Source organism: Melitaea cinxia, chromosome 24 (genome assembly GCF_905220565.1).
Source record: "Melitaea cinxia chromosome 24, ilMelCinx1.1, whole genome shotgun sequence".
In the NCBI taxonomy this organism is placed as follows: domain Eukaryota; kingdom Metazoa; phylum Arthropoda; class Insecta; order Lepidoptera; family Nymphalidae; genus Melitaea; species Melitaea cinxia.
The window spans coordinates 9,862,852-9,883,300 of NC_059417.1; the positions used below are offsets into that span (position 1 = coordinate 9,862,852).

General features: G+C 35.3%; 2 protein-coding genes across 2 annotated transcripts; both read right to left on the reverse strand.

Annotated features, from left to right (window-relative positions):
• On the reverse strand, nucleotides 1-558 carry LOC123665394 (histone-lysine N-methyltransferase SETMAR-like). The gene has a single exon (XM_045599707.1). It carries the CDS (start codon nucleotides 556-558, stop codon nucleotides 1-3), a length of 558 nt encoding a protein of 185 aa, XP_045455663.1.
• Nucleotides 559-8,147: 7,589 nt separating this feature from the next.
• On the reverse strand, nucleotides 8,148-10,844 carry LOC123665395. Its single transcript, XM_045599708.1, has 2 exons — nucleotides 9,466-10,844; nucleotides 8,148-9,087 (listed from the first exon to the last, which is right to left on the reverse strand). Exons 1-2 carry the CDS (start codon nucleotides 10,842-10,844, stop codon nucleotides 8,148-8,150), a joined length of 2,319 nt encoding a protein of 772 aa, XP_045455664.1.
• Between the last annotated feature and the right edge of the window lie 9,605 nt (nucleotides 10,845-20,449).

Here is a 20,449-nt window from a genome sequence, read left to right on the forward strand (position 1 = left end):
TCACTTTCTTAAGGTCACTTTTTGTTTAGGGCATTGTTTAGGTACTGAACCAGGATCTAACCAACTAGCTGAGCACTTGCGATTGTCGAATAGAATCCATTTTTCGTCACAAGTAACAATGCGATTCAATATGCCTTCGTTTGTGTGTCTGTTAAGCAGTGCAAGGCACGTCTCGATGCGTATTTCGCGCTGACGTTCATTCAATTCGTGAGGCACCCATTTGTCGAGCTTCTTTACCTTGCCAATTTGACGCAAATGGACCAATATTGTTTTAGTGCTAACTTCGAAAGCTACTGCTAATTCAGCTGTAGTTCGAGAATCATCAGCCTCCACAATCGCCTTTAATTCGTCATTGTTGACCAACATTTTCGGGTGACCACATGGTTCATTTCTAAGGTCAAAATTTTCGGAACGAAAGCGAGGCAGCCTATAATGGGTGGTACGATCGATAGTAGTGATCGCACCGTAAACATCGTTGATGTTGCGTGCCGCTTCTGCCGCTTTGCTACCATGATGGAACTCATACTCCATAACCACTCGAATTTTTAACATATCCATGATGTCGAAAAACGTACAAATACAATGTAAACAGAATGTTTAACACTAAACGAATGACTAATTATAAAAAAGAATTCTATATTTATTAAATAAAAATAATTTGAAATTAGAGTTCTTAGCGATTTTTTTTTTAGTTTTTAAATAGACAGTACGACGAAACGGCAATTTCATATGTAAAGACAGTATATAAAAAATGTTGTCTTGTTATCAACAGTAAAGATAATTGCAATTATTTTTATTGACTGGATGATGTCCCTAAAAGGGCAATCACGTAGTATGACAATGATGTAGTAACTCGATGGCTATAACACGCCGCAACTAAGCCAGGTATTTAGAAGTATTACATAAGTAACAGCTCTGTTCTATCTGTATATCTACTGCTTTGTTCGTAAGGACCTTTGTCACAAATATGAACATAGTTTAATTTAACTTTGGTTACATGCATCAATAGTAAGCAGAAGAGAACTCAATATACAGTCTACAAGTTCGCCATTATTTAACGCCGCGTTGGCGCAACGGTCACAGCACTGGTTTGAGGCTGTTGCGCTGGCGGTTGCGGGTTAGTTCCTCGCACATGACAAACATTTGTATTGGCCATACAGATGTTTGCAGTGATCTAGATGTTTGTGCAGTCCTTGTGGGTCATCCCACCGTGCCTCGGAGAGCACGTTAATCGTCCCGGCTGTTATCATGTACACCTGATAGCGATCGTTACTCATAGTAGGGAATATATCCGAAAAACTTGCATTGAACAGCGCGGTGGATTAAGCTCTGATCCTTCTCTTACATGGGAAAGAGGCTTATGACTAGCAGTAGGATATTCCAGGCTGAAGCGTTACTAGGTTCGCTATGATACATCGTACCGAATAAATGTCTACATATACCATATCGTTAGATAAATAACAAGATTAGTAGTTATGGTCATAAGTGCAATGAAACGATAAGATTTGTTTCTCCCTGAAGTTATTTGTATCGTAACGAACGGCATGAAAAATCTACATTTTTAAATAAGTAACAACAAGTTATTGTAGCAAAATCAAGGTAGAATTTGTAAATATAGTAATTTATTATAAATTTTAACACTTGGTAGGTACGTTACACAACGTTACCGTAAAACTATAACCTGGGTATCTTTAAATTGCGAGTGAATAGGTTACTTCTAGGTAAGCGTGCTCCATCTTGGACCGCATTGTCTCTTATCGTCAGGTGAAATAGTGGTCAAACGCAAGCCTATCATTGTATAAAAAAAAATTACAATCTGGCAATGTACACAGTGCTCTAACCAGCAATCTTAAAATTCTTATACTTTCAATCTTTTAATGTTTAAAATCTTTCAATGTTTTAAAGCTAAACAGGCAATTTTACCCGATTTCATTTTTACCCGCGAACACCCAACGAACAAATTTACCCGTTTTCATTTTGTTAATTGTGTTATTTAATTATTTATTTATACTTTTATATAATACTTTTATTATATATAATTTTTTATTGATCATTTGAAATTACATATGGAAAATAACAATATTCTAACTTTAATAAAAACAAAGTTTGTCTTTAACACTTTAAATCACTAAGTGAAAAGTGATTTCTTGTAGACAACCATTACGGAAAATATTAATAAAATAAACAATCAAGAATGAAAGTCAATTATTTACACGCTTTACTCATACTCAGTACGCGCAAATAAAGATATTGTAGTTACACGCTTGTGAGTGAAAATACAAATATTATATTCAAGTGCAAAGGCAATGTCGAATCATTGTTTAGCGAAGTATAATTAAATCAAATTCATTATTAAATTATTTTTGGTTAATTTTAAGTTGTAACCTTTTTGGAATAAAGATTCTTAAAAGTATCATTAAGTAACTTAAGTCATTTATAATTGTGTTTGCTCGCAAACGAAAAAAAAACTGACTTCAATTACATCGACCAGTAGTACAACGTAGATCGACGAAAAATAGTCAAGTAACTGCGCGTTATCAAAGATTACTCAAAAAGTAGTTATCAGATCTCAATAAAATTTATATGTGACCACATGACAAACATCAGCTTTCGATTAAATTATTAAAATCGGTACACCCAGTAAAAAGTTAATGCGGATTTTCAAGAAGTTCCCTCGATTTCTCTAGGATCCCATCATCAGATCCTGGTTTCTTTATCATGGTACTAAACTAGGGATATCTTCTTTCCAACAAAAAAAGAATTATTAAATCGGTACACCCAGTAAAAAGTTATTGCGGATTTTAAAGAATTTCCACCAATTTCTCTAGGATCCTATCATGAGATCCTGGTTTCCTTATCATGGTACTAAACTTGGGATATCTCCTTTCCAACAAAAAAAGAATTATCAAAATCGGTACATCCAGTAGAAAGTTATGTGGTATAATACAACGTAGGTCGACGAAAAAAGCGTCAAGTAAAAACGCATTATTAGATACAGCTCGAAAAGTAGTTGTTAGATCTCAAATAAATTTAAATGGGACCAATTGGCACACACCACCTTTCGATTAAAAGAAAATTTGTCGAAATCGCTCCACCCAGTCAAAAGTTCTGATGTAACATACATAAAAAAAAATACAGTCGAATTGAGAACCTCCTCCTTTTTTGGAAGTCGGTTAAAAATTTAAAAATTGTCAATCCGATGGCTCCTAAGTATACTGAGTCAACTAACAACTTTTGAATATTTAATTTTTTTAAGATATTAATAACATTTACTTAATTTCCTATCTACCTATGTAACAAAAAAATAAAGTTATTAGAAGTAGAGTTGACTCAGTATACTTAGGAGCCATCGAATCATTAAAGATCCTGATGTTAAGATAGCTTAAAAACAAACAGCTTACTAACCTTATAACAACCGCTTTCAACCAACGCATGGTAACTACTGCTAAAGTTATCTATTCAAGATAATGTGGATTATTAAATAACTAGTGGCCCGCCCCGGCTTCGCACGGGCGCAATGCTGATACTAAATATACTACAGAATGTCTTTACTTATAGTATGAAGCTAGCTTATAGCATCGTTATTAACATAATAACAACATTCAAATACGCGTCGTTAGATTGTAGACACGTTGTTACAGAATGCGTTGAAGAAATAAAGGTTCACTGCTCGTTCCCCGTTGGAGATAACGTGATAATTTGTAGCCTATATGTTGATCCGACTTCTTAATAATATTCGTGCCAAATTTGAAGTAAATCCATGCATTACTTTTTGAGTTTATCCCGGACATACATACAGACAAACGACAAACAGACAAACAGACAAAAATTCTAAAAACTATATTTTTGGCTTCGGCATTGATTGTAGATCATACCCCAGGTATTCTTTTGAAAAAATATTCAATGTACAGTTTTGACTTTCCTACCATTTTATTATATGTATAAAAAAACCGTAAACAAGCAATATAAAGTCGATATCTTTATTTAATGACGAGTAAAAACTTAAAATCACCGTTGCTTAGATGTTTTTTTTAAAATTTGCCTTGTTTAGGAGGCTAGAAATCGTCGGACCTACGAGCGATATTGTTTTGTGATGACTTTCGAAAACAACTTACGGACATGGCTCAGCAGCGTGATGGGTCTGCAGTTCTTCAGCATTTGATATTGGTGAATGTTGAAGACCATCAAAAAGTACGAGGGGTTTTAGTGTCGCTCCGCGTCGATAAATGCCCAAAAAATATACAAAAGTGGTGTTTATTGATAGATTTTCAAGTATCATACATCAAAAGTTGCTCTAAGTAAGAATACAAACTGATTTTCTAAAATAAAAAAAAATAAAAATAATAATCTACGGATCATCGGAAGGGAAGCATCGGACACCACAATTGGATTTTTCTCGCGCACAGGCGAAGAGAAAATCCCAAAATAGTAAGTACCACGTGCCCACGTGCTCCCACTTCTTGGGGTGCGCAGGGCGGGATAGCCGAAATTCAGTGCGGGATAGCCGAAAGATCATCGGACAAATCGGGCATAATTTTAAGATAGCTATTCCAATGATATTCGTTTTTATAAATTGTAGAAATTTTATGTTGGATATACAATAAAAACATTTGTTTGTCTGTGCCCATCCACTCTAATTTACGTTTTTGTATATGGTATCATTCACTTTCCTCTTGTCCTCGATGGCGACTAAAGATGTCTGTTAATTAATTGCTCTGCTGTGTATTTGCTTTTGTAAAGTCCGCGTGTACAAAATAAAGTATAGAGAAGTAAGAATATAAACGCCTATCATTAACCCAAACCCAATATTTTAAAAATAATCTCACCAAATTTAAAACGGTGACACTCAATTTATATAAAAAAAAAGATTGACATGAAGTAGTTCTACGTAATTATAGATTGGAAATTTTCAGCCCAAGTATTATTGTTTTATAAATTTTTAAATTTATGATACAATAATAGCACGAAGGGGTATCCCCCGTTGCCCAGTATATTAGGTTTAAAGAAATTTATTCTCAATAAGACGATACAAAGTCACTTACGCTTCAGCCTGTAATATCCCACTACTGGGCATAGGCCTCTTTCCCCATGTAGGAGAAGGATCAGAGCTTAATAAACCACGCTGCTCCAATGCGGGTTGGCGGCAAAGTCACTTACTTGAGAACAAAATCACGCAGTTGAGAACGATACATTTAAATTCGTCAGTCCGCCTACACTCAGATTCAGATATATCGATTTCGCTACAACAATTACTAAAATAACTAATTTTATAACAAACATCGAATTACAGTGTTAACCACTTAACACATTCATTTAGAAAAACGAGATTGATTAGTAATTAGATATTAATTAAAAAATTGCAACTTAAATGCACTGAGTGAGTGTACACTTTTATTGTTGAGGGTATTTCGTTATGTGTATGTTTATGTGCTTCTTCAAAGGCGTTAGATTTTATGCCATATTGCGTGTGCGACTTTTGTACGAACATATAGCAAGCGCGAGGGTTACTACAATTAACTGAGGTAGGGCACTGCAGGAATTTCCTGCTCAAAATATGGAGCAGCCCGACTGGGGTACCTCGACCTTACAGAAGATCACAGCAAAATAATACTGTTTTCAAGCAGCATTGTGTTCCTGTTGGTGACTAAGGTGGCCAGAGCTCCTGGGGGAATTGGGGATTGGGTCGGCAACGCGCTTGCGATGCTTCTGGTGTGGCAGGTTTCTATAAGCTACGGTAATCGCTTACCATCAGGTGAGCCGTACGCTTGTTTGACGACCTAGTTATAAAAAAAAAAAAAAAAAAATTAAAAATTTCGTTCACACTCACTTCAGCCTATTGTAGTCCACTGCTGGACATATGTCTCCCTAACTTCACGAATTTTTGAAATTGAGTAGAAATTCCCTTAAATCAAAATCATTGACGTTTCGTATAAAAGTGTATCCCATTTTTGCATAAATATTACTTTACCCTATATTTTTAGACTCAGTTAAGTATTGGTTAAAAATAAATTAATAATCACATGTAATTTTTGATGTAACTTTTATGCTTTAATGTTTAAACTTTTTCCTTTCAAATCGGAAGTAGAAATTTTAGAAGCGTGAAATTTAATTTTTAGGAGTTTTGATGGCATATAACGTTAGTAAGAATCCCAGCCTTAACAATAATTCTGAATGGTAAAATAGGAGATTAGTTCGTATTACTGAAATTACCTAAAGATGGTTTGAGAAACCTAAGGAAAGACTGTTTGTCGTATAACTGTTCCAGGATGTGTGATTGAGAGCGAGCTGTGTGAGTAGTCTGGTAGGTCTAGCGCACGAAGGTGAACCATAAATGTGGCACAAACAGGTCATGAATTATTGTAATATAACGATTATACATTATTTTAGACCCTCTTTGTAAATATTATCAATGTCTACGCGAGCGAAGCCACTCCACTTATAACCTAGAAAACCTAGTGTGTGATAGTTTGAAAAACTAGTTAGTAAACTTTCCTTAAATCTTACTGTACATATGTATAATGGCGCCATTGCTCATCTAAAGAAGCTAGGCGCTTATATAATCATAATTAGAATACAATGTGTACCTGAACACTAATTAGTAAATGTAATCGTAATCACCAAGTAACTTATGCAATGATTTATATCAATCTTAAGGATCGATCACTGCTAGATCAATTTTTAGTACTACAAGAATGGAAACAACCGTATGATCCACTTGATGGTAAGCGGATACCATAGCCAATGGACGCCTGCAGTATAAGGAGTATTGCAAGTGCGTTGACAAGCGGATTTCTGGTCACCTTACTTAACAAAGGAACTCAACGCTATTCGAAACCAATATTACTTTGCTGCATGTGTGTTTTCATCTAGGTCAATATTTGTCAAGCTACAAATATTGACCTAGATGATGGTATGGAAAATCTCTAGCCTAGTAATAAAGAATTGTGTGAGGCGACAAGACTTAAGGCCAATGATGAAACTACAAATTTTTATGGGTCAGAGCTAGCCATTAGTTAGGTAATTGTAAAAAATTAAATTAGAATGTTTTGATTGTTATTAAGAATTTCGAAAATTAGCTGAAATTAAATAATTATGAATAAGATTGTTTTAGTATTTAAAATTACAGATTTAACTTGATTTTACTATTACTGTAGAGGCTTTGAAACTATTTTTTTACAGTAACCATAAATTAAATTATTACCTTAATATATCTATCAAATTTTGTTTAATTGAACTGCTGGCTTATACACAGACCGAAGACGGACAGCAGCGTCTTCGATGTGAGAAAGCCAGCCCTGCGGTCACCAACCCGCCTGCCAAGCGTGGTGACTATGGGCAAAATACATGAGTTCACGCCATTTTTGGCGCGAACTTGTGGAGGCCTATGTCCAACAGTGGACTGTATTATGATTATAATGATGTACACTGTATAATGTTTAAATATAGGAAACTCAAAATGACGGACCACCAACAAACACGTTATTAGTTTTCACATTTCTACATATATTTATTTCATTTTAAAGTAACACTGTGTGAATATCATATTATGTCATGTTACCATTATTTCGTTTATCACAAGGAGTCTGAGAAAATACAACTTACATATACAAATACAAAACATGCTTATAAAATAAAAACTAATATTTAACAGGTACTGCTTCCTTAATTTAAATTATGGATATCAAATTAATTAAGAGATAAGAACGAAAATAATACTAATAATAAATATCCGATCTTATGAGTTCCTTGTTGTGACTTACTTGTAGCAGATAAAAATTTTACAACACTTTTTTAAGCTGGACACAGTGAAACCACCCTTAGATAACTTTTTTCAGTTAGATTTGAATTTGGTTAATTACTTAGAACTATGAAATGTACTTTACGACTTATCCTCATCATACCAATCAAATTTTGTACAAATATCATAAGTCTTTTTGGATGAGTGCTAACAATTTGACATGAGATTTTTATATAATAAAAAAAAAATAAAAAAATAAAAAATAAAAAAAAAAAATAAAAAATAAAAAAAAATAAAAAAGCCTTTATTTCCTTATCCTTAATTTCCATTTCAAATGTTTGTTAGTGTTTGGTTAGTTATTAATGATTTACTTATTGTCTAAATGTTAGTAAGTTAGTTTTTTTTTTTGCTATTGGATATGGACCCCTCCTCGGGTGAAGGCCTCCTCCAGTCCTTTCCACTCATCTCTGTCCCTGCTGATAGTTGGCCAGTCTTTTCCTAATAGTTGGGTTATATCGTCTGCCCATTGTCTTTTTGGTCTCCCTACCCTTCTTTTGCCGATTGGCCCTTTCCATCTTGTAGTGATAATTGTCCACCTGCTGTCTGTGTATCTCGAAACGTGACCTGCCCACTGCCATTTCAACTTAAGAGCTTGTGTGAGGGCATCTGTTATCTTTGTTTTCTGTCTGATTACTTTGCTCCTGACTTTTTGTACTTTTCTAATGTTTAGGATACTTCTCTCCATAGCTCTTTGTGTTGTTGTGATCCTTTGTTTTGCTTTTGTCGTATAAATCCAAGTTTGGCAACCATACAGCAGACAAGGCAGTATACAGGTGTCTAATACCACTTTCTTAAGATTTATCGAGTAGTCTCCTTTTAGAATTTCTTTGAGTGACCAAAATTTCTTCCACGCTATATTTGCTCTTCTTTCGATTTCATCTTCATTGCGCGTTTTCAAAAATGATATTTGTTTGCCTAAGTAGATGTAACTGTGGACATATTCTATAGATTTTTCCCTTACGTTGATGGGCCGCTCTATACTGTTTGTCATAATTTTGGTTTTTGTAGCATTCATCTCTAATCCTACCTTTGAGCTTGCTTGAGCAAGAGAGCGGAGCATGTCTTGTAATTCATTTGCTGTTTCAGACAGTATGACTATGTCGTCCGCGAATCTGAGATGGCTTAGATAGCTGTTGTTTATTTTTATGCCTCTAGTTTCCCAGTCTGTGTTTTGAAATACATCTTCTAGAACCGCAATAAACAATTTAGGTGACAGGGGGTCCCCCTGTCTGACTCCTCTTTTGATATTAATTGCATCACCTGTAGATTCTAGCATGACCTTACTTATGCTGTTGTTGTATATGTATTTTATAATGTTTATATATTTCAAATTTATGTTTAAATTTTTTAGTGATCTCCATATAGAGTTGTGGCTTATGCTATCAAATGCTTTGTTGTAGTCAATAAAACCTAGATAGAGTGGCTTATTAAACTCTTCGTATTTTTCTATAACCTGTTCGAGTGCCTGTATGTGATCTAATGTGCTAAACCCAGAGCGAAAGCCAGCTTGTTCTATTGGTTGTGCATTTTCTATCTCTTGTGATATGCGTTTCAGAATTATAGATGAGAAGATTTTGTATATGTTTCCTAGTAAACTAATTGGTCTGTAGTTGTTGATATCGAGAGGGTTTCCTTTTTTATATAGTAGTATGATATTTGATGTGCACCATTGGATTGGTACGATTTCGGCTTCAAGTATGAGATTGAATAATTTTGTAAGAGGTCTAATTAAAACTGGTGCACCTATTTTCAAAACTTCATTGGTTACTCCATCGGGACCAGGACTTTTATCTGATTTTAGTTGTTTCAGCTGAGCGTATATATCTTTCTCTTCTATTGGTCTAATTGTTTCTGTGTTATAGCAATACTGTGATTCGTTGGCTTTCTCGATGTTTGTATCTTTATTTTTGTATAGTTCTCGGTAGAAAGTAGTTGCCTGCTGTATGATTTCTTGTCTTGTTTTAGTTTCTTTGTGTTGGCCTTCTAATTTTTGTATCCAAGTTTTCTTTAAGTTTAATTCTTTAAATGCTTTCCTTGTGCTTCTGGATTTGTTTAGATTTTCTGTTATTATCTTTTGTCTGTGCTTACTATAGTCTCTTTTGATCGCTTTGCTAGTTTCCTTATATAATTTGCTGAGTTCTTTCTTTGTATTAGTATCTTTATTCTTACTTATAGTTAGTTCATAGCGTTTCTTAATTAAGGCTATTGTTTCTTCGCTAAGTATTTTGTGTCGTTTTTCTTTTTTAGTATCGTTTTGGTTAGTTAGACTTTTTGTTATAGTTAGTTCTAGCGCGTCGTAGTAAGATTGTACGTTTCTGGTGTCTACTAGTTTATTTTCGATATTCAATTTCAGGTTATCTATGTAGTATCTTATTTCTTCTTCAGTTTTCGGAATTTTTGGTGCTGGTTTAAAGCCTTTTCGACTTTTTTTCGGTTGGTTTAATAGGACTGTTGCTCTAATTAGTCTATGGTCTGTTCGGAACTTTACGTTATTGAGAACTTCATAATTTTGGACTATTTTTGGGACATTTGTCATGATGTAGTCGATTTCATTTTTAACACTTTCGTCTGGTGACTTCCAAGTCCATCTTCTGCTGGGTCTTTTTTTGAAATAAGTATTGATTATTGCTAGTCTATATTCAAATGCGTATTCTAGCAGTCGTTCGCCTCTTTCGTTTCTTCGGCCTAACCCATACTGTCCCATAACTGGTTTTTCTTCTTTTTTGGGTTGCCCTATTTTTGCATTGAAGTCTCCTAATATTATGATTTTCTCATCGGCTAGTGTGTGAGCTATTTTCAGATCATTGTAGAATTTTTGTATCTCTGTATCGTCTGATCTTTCCGTCGGTGCGTATGCCTGAATTATAGAAATGTTTAGTGTGCCAAATTTCATTTGCAATAACGCTACTCGCTCCGAAATGCCAGTAAAGTTAGTTATATTATTTTTCCATGCCTTTTTTATTAGAAATCCGACTCCATACAATCCCTTTGTTTCTCCCATATAGCAGAAAACATAGTCTAAATCCTCTTCTATGTGACAACCCATTTTTCTTGTTTCTGATAGTCCTAGTATGTCGCAGTTTATATCTTTCAGTGCATTATTGAGTTCTAAGTATCTGTGTATTGATGACAAAGATCTGACATTATAAGTTCCAATTTTGATACAATTCTTAGAGTGTATGTCCAATTTTGTGGTTTTTTGTTTTTGTGGTTTTCCTGGAGGGTTGTGGTCGTAATCTTCCACGGGGACCAGCCGGCTTGGAAGATCATTCTCTTTGTTTATTGTTTTTGTTTGTGTTTGTGTAGATTTTTATATATCAGATAGTATTTACGCAATGTTCCGTCAAGATAGACGAAAATTTAAAAAACACATTTTCCTTTTTAATATTGTTTTTCGTGTTTTTGTCTATGAATTGGCTTGCAGTGTAATTTAAAGTAAGTATTGGATTTATTACAGTTATATTAGTATAAATAGAAAGAAATAATAGATCAATCCGGTCTTGTGTAGTGGTGCGGGTACCGTGAATGCGCCCGAATTCCTGTAGTCGAGTGTTCGATTCTTGCTCGGGATCGACATTTGTATTTGCGTAAATTTATTTATGTATACTTTGAATATCTGTATTTTGTGAGTCTCTCCACCGTGTATCGGAGAATACGTTGAGCTGTCAGTCCCGGTTAATGTTATCATAGACGGCTGATAGCGATCATTACTCATAGTAGGAAATATATCCGTCAATCCGCAGTGGAACAGCGACGAGAGTTAAACTCGGATACTTCTCCTACGTGGAAAAAGACGCCTATACCCAGTAGTGGGATATTACAGCCTGAAACAATCATAGAAAAGAAAAACTCGTTTTAATCGATCGAATTCAAAATTCCACATTACACACGCAGGTTTTCCTCATTCATTTACACGTATGAATACTTATCGTCTAACTTGTTTCCTGTGATATGTTTAAAAAAAGATATAAAACATGAGTAATATTTCAAATGAAGTCATTTTACAGGCAATTTTTCATTCATGAAACTCGTTACGATGTCACTTGAGGATAAGAAAATGAATAAGCTAGAAAGAATGGACTAAAAATTATTTGAATGGAAAGTGGTCTTTGTAAAGTACTGTTCGTATCAGTATTTTTTTTTAAATATCAAGCGGCATATTTTCATTTGTTTTATGAAGTTTCAAGACACTCGCAGTTGGCTATATTAAGAAAACAAATAGGGACAAAGGCTAATTAAAACTTAACTCGCACTGAAAGCTGACGTAGGGGACAGCAGAAAACATCCTGCTCAAATCTGGAGCACCCCGACTGTGGAAGTACCTCGACTTTATAGAACATCATTGCAGTGGTCATAGCTTCAGGCTGATTTATTTGCGGTCGTGATTTTGTCCAACGCAAAAAGACAAATACTTGGATAGCCCATATGAGGTTCATGGGTGGTCTAGGCATTGTGGGTTGTTTGGTCTTGGCTGTGTTTTTATTACCCCTGACACAGGTTTCTTATCCTACTGGGCGCCGTTGAGTCTGAATTTTTTATTCCTTTTATTATCATTTTTAACGCAAAACAAAACTCCAGCCAAATTACACGGTACTTGAGAACTAACACGTGCGTACAGAAATGAAGAATAAGTGCAAAAATAAAATAAAATAACGAACGTTGTCTATGATTAGCAAAACACGCAATTATCAAGGAACAGCTACACCTATTACTGCTAATCTTGTTGTTTCGAAGATTAAAAAGGATCTGTGAACAACAGATGTTATCAGTGGACAATAGAAGTCAATAAATTTGATAAGACATTATTAAATGTATATGCAAGGTTAATCATTGTTGTTGTCTCGGGATTAATATCTGTCATGAAGTTATCTAGAGGAGAAATTCTTAGTCTTTTTAGATATTACATGACTTAATGACATGAACTCAGAATAGGCAAAACTAAAATCGTCATTGAGAATATATTCTTTTTAGGTTGATTATTCTATTCCTTACTAATATTTTTGTCTTATTTGTGAAATACTGAGACAGTCTGCCGTATAACTATAGTTCGATATATATATAATATCTATTGTCAATTTTAATTTGCAGACTATTTTGTCAACTACATCGATCAATTTTCTACGTGTCATTAGTGGAATCAACTATGTCTCATGCATAGGCACAACTGAAAGCCATTAACTTATCAATCAATCAATTAATTTCAATATCCTCTGCTAAATGCTATGTTTTGGAGTAGCTGGACTAGTTTTTTACAGTACCCTCTCTAGTTCTGGTTGCGTTCATTGCTTACAAAATTATTCGACATGTATTGGTATCCACCAGAGAATATTTTACGACGTATTTATCTTTTCATTTTCAAACTCCACATTATTTAAAAATCCAGAAGTTTTAGATTATTAGTTGAGGTGAAAGAGGCGCTAAGAGCATTAACTTCCTGTTTTACTTTTAGCAGCTAAACCTACAGGGTACTTCCCGTGAACTCAGAATCTTGAAATTTGGTACGAAGCAACTTCTTACGCACAGATAAAGAAAAAATTGCGAAAAGCATAAACTTTGAGTTACATCATGTAATAAAAATATTTTTATAATTTTGTTTGTACGGAACCCTCGGTGCGCGAGTCCGACTCGCACTTGGCCGGTTTTTATTTAATTATTTATTTATATAATTATGTATTACTTGTATGTTTTTTTTTAAATGTAACTAGTTCGGCAAACAAGCGTATGGCTCACCTGATGGTAAGCAATTGCCGTAGCTTATAAATGTCTGCAACGCCAAACGCCCGCGTCAGCGCAAGCATGTTGCCGACCCTTTCCCCTATCGCCCCAGGAGCTCTGGTCAATTTATTTACCAACAGGAACACAACACTGCTTGATAATAGTATTATTTAGCTGATGATATTCTGTAAAGTTCTACTAGTACTACCCCAGTCGGGCTGTTCCATATTTTGAGCAGGAGGAGGATTTTCTGCTGTGCCCTACCTCAGAAGTGTATTTATTAAAAAACTAGCTGCTGCTCGCGACGTCGTCTGCGTGAACGCTATACAGCACCAAAAATGCCTTCGATTATACCTTTTAAAATAACATTCATTTACCCGTTTCTTCTTTACATTTCATATCTACAGAAAAATTTCACAGATAGCGCTGCTTTAAGATGGTTTTGTCTACTTATATTCATTTAATTATGTTTATCGGCTTAGTTACTTAAATTGAGTGATTTTTATAGTGTGAAGCTAGCTTATATCGCATGGTTATTAAACATAATAACAATAACATTAAAATATGCATCGTTAGATTACACGTTGTTACAAAATGCGTTGAGGAAATAAAGGTTCAGAGCTCGTTCCCGGTAGGTGATAGCATGATAATATGTGCCTGTATGTTGACCCGACTTCTTAATAATATTCGCGCCAAATTTGAAGTAAATCCATGCGGTACTTTTTTTAGTTTATCCTGACCATACATACAGACAAACAGACAAAAATTCTAAAAACTATATTTTTGGCTTCGGTATCAATTGTAGATCACACCCCAAGTATTCTTTTAAAAAAAATATTCAATGTACAGTTTTCAGTTCCCTACCATTTTATTATGTATAGATAGCGATAACAGTCGACTGTTACCAACACAAGCGTTTATTTGCTTAACATTTTTTAATATTATATTTTACATAAAGCCCTCTTAAACTGTAAATTTATTCGCACTGTTTATCATATCAATATTTTCTTTCTATAAATCGCTAGTGACTATTAACATAGTCAGAACTGCAAAATCGCATTTTTTTGTTTATTTCATAAAACGTTCCCAAATGACCAAGTCTATCATCAGCTGAAGAGAAATTTTTTATTTTATGCATAGTTTTTGAATTACTTAATTTAAAAATGTCGGATATTACCTGGCTAGCTCGCTAACAATGTCAGATGATAACTACCAACGTTGTTAGCGGTGCGCAGGAGCGGGTGAGTGCGCACGATCTCTTTTTTTTTTTTTTTTTTTTTTTTTATGCATAGATAGGCTGGCGTTTGACCGCTATTTCACCTGATGATAAGTGAAAATGCGGTCTAAGATGGAGCACGCTTACCTAGAAGTAACCTATTCACTCGCGACTTAAAGATCCCCAGGTCATAGCTTTCAGGAAACACAGACGCTGGTAGAGAGTTCCATTCTTTGGCCGTACGGATCAAGAATGTACTAGCGAATCGCTTAGTGCGTATAGGGGGAATGTCAACCATATAAGGGTGACGTAACGCAGAGCGTCTGGTTGTACGATGATGGAAGGGGGAGGGCGGAATCAGGTCATGGAGTTCTTGCGCACACTCTCCGAAGTGTATCCGATAAAAAACCGACAGGCCGGCCACCCTACGCCGATGATGTAAGCTTTGCAGCTTTGTGGCGACCAGTGCATCGTCACCGATGAGCCTCCTGGCTCGTCTCTCAATTGATTCAAGAAGCTCCAGCTGGTACTTGGCTGAGCCATCCCAAAGATGAGAGCAGTACTCCATGCATGATCGAACTTGTGCTTGATATAAATTCAGAAGCTGTTCCGGAGTGAAGTACTGTCTCACCTTCGAGAGGACGCCCAGTTTTTTGGCAGCTGTTTGAGCTTTTGCCTCTATGTACGAGCCAAAATTGAGGGTGGATGTTAGAGTAACGCCAAGAAGCTCCAGGTGGCCGGATATGGGCACGGGCACATCTCGGAAAGAGGGAGTCAGTTGGAAAGGACTCCGTTTTGCCGAGAAGAGACACGCCTGGGTCTTAGAGGCGTTGAACTTGACCAGATTTGCGTCACCCCAATCAGAGACGGCTTTAAGGGACAAGTTCAGACGCTGAATCATGGCTTCCCTCAGCGACTGGATCTCAGACCCACTCGCTCGTGCGTCGGACATGTAACGCTCGACAACGGTGCTGTCATCTGCATACCCAAAGGTCCCGGGTTTGAGCAGGTCGTTGATGTGCAGCAAGAATAGCGTTGCCGAGAGTACAGACCCCTGAGGGACCCCGGCATTGATGACCAAACGATCGGACTCGCAACCGTCTATAACCACGCGAATTGATCGATCCCTCAGGAAGTCAGATATCCAAACACAGAGAGAAGCGGGTAGGCCGTATGAGGGAAGTTTGCTAATAAGGCCATCGTGCCAGACCCTGTCAAATGCCTTCGAGATGTCGAGCGAGACCGCTATGGCTTCCCCGTGTTTCTCGATAGCCTCACTCCAAATGTGTGTGGCATACGCGAGAAGATCACCAGTGGACCGCTTGCGACGAAAACCGAACTGTCGGTCGCTAAGAAGATCGTTCTCCTCAAGGTGTGCCAGAAGCCGATTATTCAGTATACGTTCCACACTCTTACAGAGTATGGACGTTATGGAAATTGGTCTGTAATTGACAGGGTCAGATCGACTGCCCTTTTTGGGCACAGGCTGCACGTTAGCTTGCTTCCAGGCTTTCGGCACTTGTCCTGTCGCTAGAGAGAGACGAAACAGACGTGTCAGGATTGGAGACAACTCTCAACAATCTCCCACTTCAGACTATGTTAGCGGGACTAACTGATGTTGCTATGACACTTGTTTTTTTAGGACATTTTATTGTTAATCCTTTACTTTATAACACCGTTCACAATGTCTAGTAGATAAGCACGTTTAATCAAACTAGCTACTGGACGTGGTAAACAAAAACATAGTAATAGAAGTAAAAATGCCGATGAAAACATTTTGAGCAAAGCAAAACCTAGTGAGAAACAGGTATTATTAATTTTTACTTATTATATTACTTTTACGATTTCTAACAATAAAGTTCATAGTTTAATACAATTGCAAATTTGATAATAGATAGTAGAAATTACACGAGACATTTACAGTAAGTAATTTAAAATTGTAGGATGTACCTCATCCAACTTTGTTAACCGGTTTTTGAAAGGAGTTAAATGTCGTTAGTACCATATCCGACGTTGTTAATCGGTTTTCAATATGAGTTAAATGTCATTAGTACCACATCTGACGTTGTTTATCGGTTTATCAAATGGATTCAATGTCGGTAGTACCATATCCGACGTTTTCAACGTTTTTTTATTTAATTAATTAAATGTCGGATATATTACATTTGAAGTTCTTTGAGGTTATGCAGATGACTTAAAATGTCTTTAGTACCAAATATAACACCCAAACATATAAAATAGTTAATTTTAACTGTTTTTTATTATTTCCTATTGAGTTTCTAATACCGAGAACTTTTCAAGATGAGTGAACTCAATTTTTTTTTTATATATAACTAGATCACCCAACAAGCGTAAGGCTCACTTGGTGGTAAGCGATTACCGTAGCTTAAAGACGTCTGCAACCTACTCACTAACAGGAACACAAAACTGCTTGAAAGCAGCGTTATTTAGCTTTGATCTTCTGTAAGGTCGAGGCACTACCCCAGTCGGACAGCTCCATATTTTGAGCAGGATATTTCTTGCTGTGCCTTACCTCAATAACTACTAAGTATGGTCATAAAATTTTATTATTTCCATCCAGACCATAAAAATTTATAGTATGTAATGTTCTTAACTACAATATCTGCAGGTAAGCGCATCATCTCACTACATAATGGAAAAAATTTGAGGAACGAATTTCAGTTTTAGTAGATCAACGTGGCAAATATTAGCACAAGAACTGAATTATAGATGAGAATGATGAGAGGGATGACGAGAAGTGTGTGTGATGATGTCAAATCGTTTTCATTGATTGTATCATATTGTGTCAGCAAAAATTCAAAGAAACTATCTTTAGAAGGTGTGGATAGTGCTTCTCGAATGTATAGCATATACACGGAATGATTTGATTCTAAAAAAATATAGTGACAAAGCAAATAAATAGGAATATACTTAACGCAAATTTTAATATTGGCTTTCATAAGCCTAAAAAAAGATCTCTATGATACTTGTCACACATATACGAAAGTAAAGAATTACCTACAAATGAAAAGTAATCAGTAGATAAAGATGAAGCTAAGTCGAATGAAGAAGTATTAGCAGCTACTTTTGATGTTGTTTTTTGAAAAGTTTTGATAACACCACATATATATGTAAGCGTGTTTTACTACAAAATGAAATTGTCTACCTTAAACTTTACGTTCTATAATTTGTCTAACAAAATAGCTACATGTTTTATGTGCCACGAAGCTATTGCAAAACGTTGTGCAAATGAAGTTTCAGGTTGACTTTATCAATATATATATAAGAAAACGCATATAGTCTAGGCAGAAATTTTGGTCCGACTATAGCCCGGGTCAGAACAGGAACGGAAGGAAGGTTTTTTCTCTATACTTGCTTGCAGTAAAAGAATTTGGAGTCACGATTACTCACTGTTTCATGGAGAAGGGTCATACTCAAAATGAAGGGGATAGTGTGCATTCAATCATCGAGCGCGTAGTGAACGCAAGATGCTATATTATATACCAGAGGAATGGTGCTGCCTCGTTCGCTGGGCCAAAGCTGAAGGTGAACCTTATGAAGTTAAAGTGATAACAACTCCAGCAATATTGGATTTTAAATCCTCGCTTTGAATTATATTAATTACACTGGACACATATGAAATATGTAACAGTTATGACACAGTTTTGATAGAATTTAATATGAATATAATTTTTAGGACGCATTTAAGTGACTAATCCCCAAAAGATATCACATTTTTTATTAGAATTCTATAATGTATCGGAAGGAATCTTCTTGGATGAAGAAGACTGATTTTCATTGATTAATCTAAAACATATTAATATAAGAACCTTTACACCGTAACTGATACACTTTCCATTCGAAGACTTTTTATATTACATATAATAATAAAAAAACACACTGAATCAGACTTCAACCCTAATAATATAAATAAGCGAACAAACACTAGTGTTGTTAAGAAAATCCAGACACACACAAGATTTGCTCAATCCCAATTTCAATATCTTGCATCTCACTTGTATAATAAATGTAACAATATCCTACAAATATACCCTTTAAATCTGCGCGAATGTAAGCAAAAAGTAACTGCGTGGCTTAAAACTCTAACTTATGAAGATACAGAAGTTTTATTTGAGCATATTATGTAAATAGGTTTGGATATCTAAATACTTAGTCTTTATACAAAAAAAAAAAAAAAAAAAAAAAAAAAAACAAACCACACAAACACACACACACACACACGCACACACACCACACACACACACACACACACACACACACACAGACACACACACACACACACACACACAGGTTATTACTAACAATTTTCTTTTTTCTTGTATTTATTTGTATTATTTGTAAAGCTTAGTTTGCTTCGTCTTATAACTCTTTATTAAGTATGAGTGTGTTAAGGAAGAGTGACTTCTTCTGGCACGGGAGCTTATTGCACTCAAAAGAAGAAGTCAACCTTTGTGTTATTAATGTAATGTTTTGGTTATTGATGAAATAAACATTTATTATTATTTATTATTATTATAAGTCTTAGATTTAACCAAATCTTTGATTAATACCCAAGTGTCTTATTAAATCTAGATAATTATTATAGAAGATTTTGTGTTTTGTTTAGTAGGTTTTAGTGATGCCACCAATTGTTGATTGTCAATAAGAAGATTGATTTGATTTAGTTAATCTGAATATTACTTTAAAAAAAAACAAAAGCTGTAATTATTTGTTGAGTTATTTCATCATCTCAGCCGATCACAGTCCATTGCTGGACATAGGCATCCATAAGTTCACGCCAAAAATGGCGTGAACTCGTGTGTTTTGCCCATAGTCACCACGCTGGGCAGGGAGTTGGTGACCGCAGGGCTGGCTTTGTCGCACCGAAGACGCTGCTGCCCGTCTTCGGCCTGTGTTGGATGGTTATCCCGCCATCGGTCGGCTTTGTTAGTTCCAAGGTAGTAGTGGAACTGTGTTATCCCTTAGTCGCCTCTTACGACACCCCCGAGAAGAGGGCTAGGGTGAGAGGGTGGTTGAGTTATTTAAGTCAAAAGAAATATTTTGTATTTATTTTGACGATTTCCTTTATTCAACAAACTTTTCTTTGTTATTTTTAAATAAATATATTCACTTTTTTACATTTTTGGTGTTTGTTTTTTAGTAATATTTACATACGACATACATTTTTTATAAATACTAACAATGAACAATGACGTAAATGGAACTTCCGACAAGCAATCATTAATTTCGTACAAGCAACAATGTCGGTTGTGGTACTTCTGACCAATCAGTATTAGTCTTAACCCGTTAAAAATGTAACAAGTGACTTTTCTCATATTTACACATTAAATACCGGCTAGTAATAATATTATCCAAAATATAAATAGCCTGTACAGCATTACTCTAAAATTTCATGACCCTACTTAAAATGAATAAAAAGATACACGCAATTCACACTTTGAATCGCTCTCCTGTAAAGTTGCTGTTTTTCACATCCGACGTTTTTAATAGTCATGGGCGAAATAGATAAATTAGTCTTTGGTAATCTTGATATTAATATATTATACAGTATACGTATATACGTATGTATGTAAAGTAAATTTCTGTATGAAAAAATTGTAAATTAAAAATGTAAAATAATGTAAAAAAAATTTGGAAATAGATTTTTTTTACTAAAACGGAGGTAGTCGGTATGGACACTGCTGAAGCCATCAAAATCT

What these genes read in the sequence shown, in the direction of transcription:
- LOC123665394 (XM_045599707.1), bottom strand. Translation starts at nt 558, where the DNA reads ATGGATATGTTAAAAATTCGAGTGGTTATGGAGTATGAGTTCCATCAT.
- LOC123665395 (XM_045599708.1), bottom strand. Translation starts at nt 10,844, where the DNA reads ATGGGTTGTCACATAGAAGAGGATTTAGACTATGTTTTCTGCTATATG. An exon ending in GAAATCGTACCAATCCAATG is followed by an intron (nt 9,088 to 9,465) that starts GTGCACATCAAA and finishes ATACAACAACAG; the next exon opens with CATAAGTAAGGTCATGCTAG.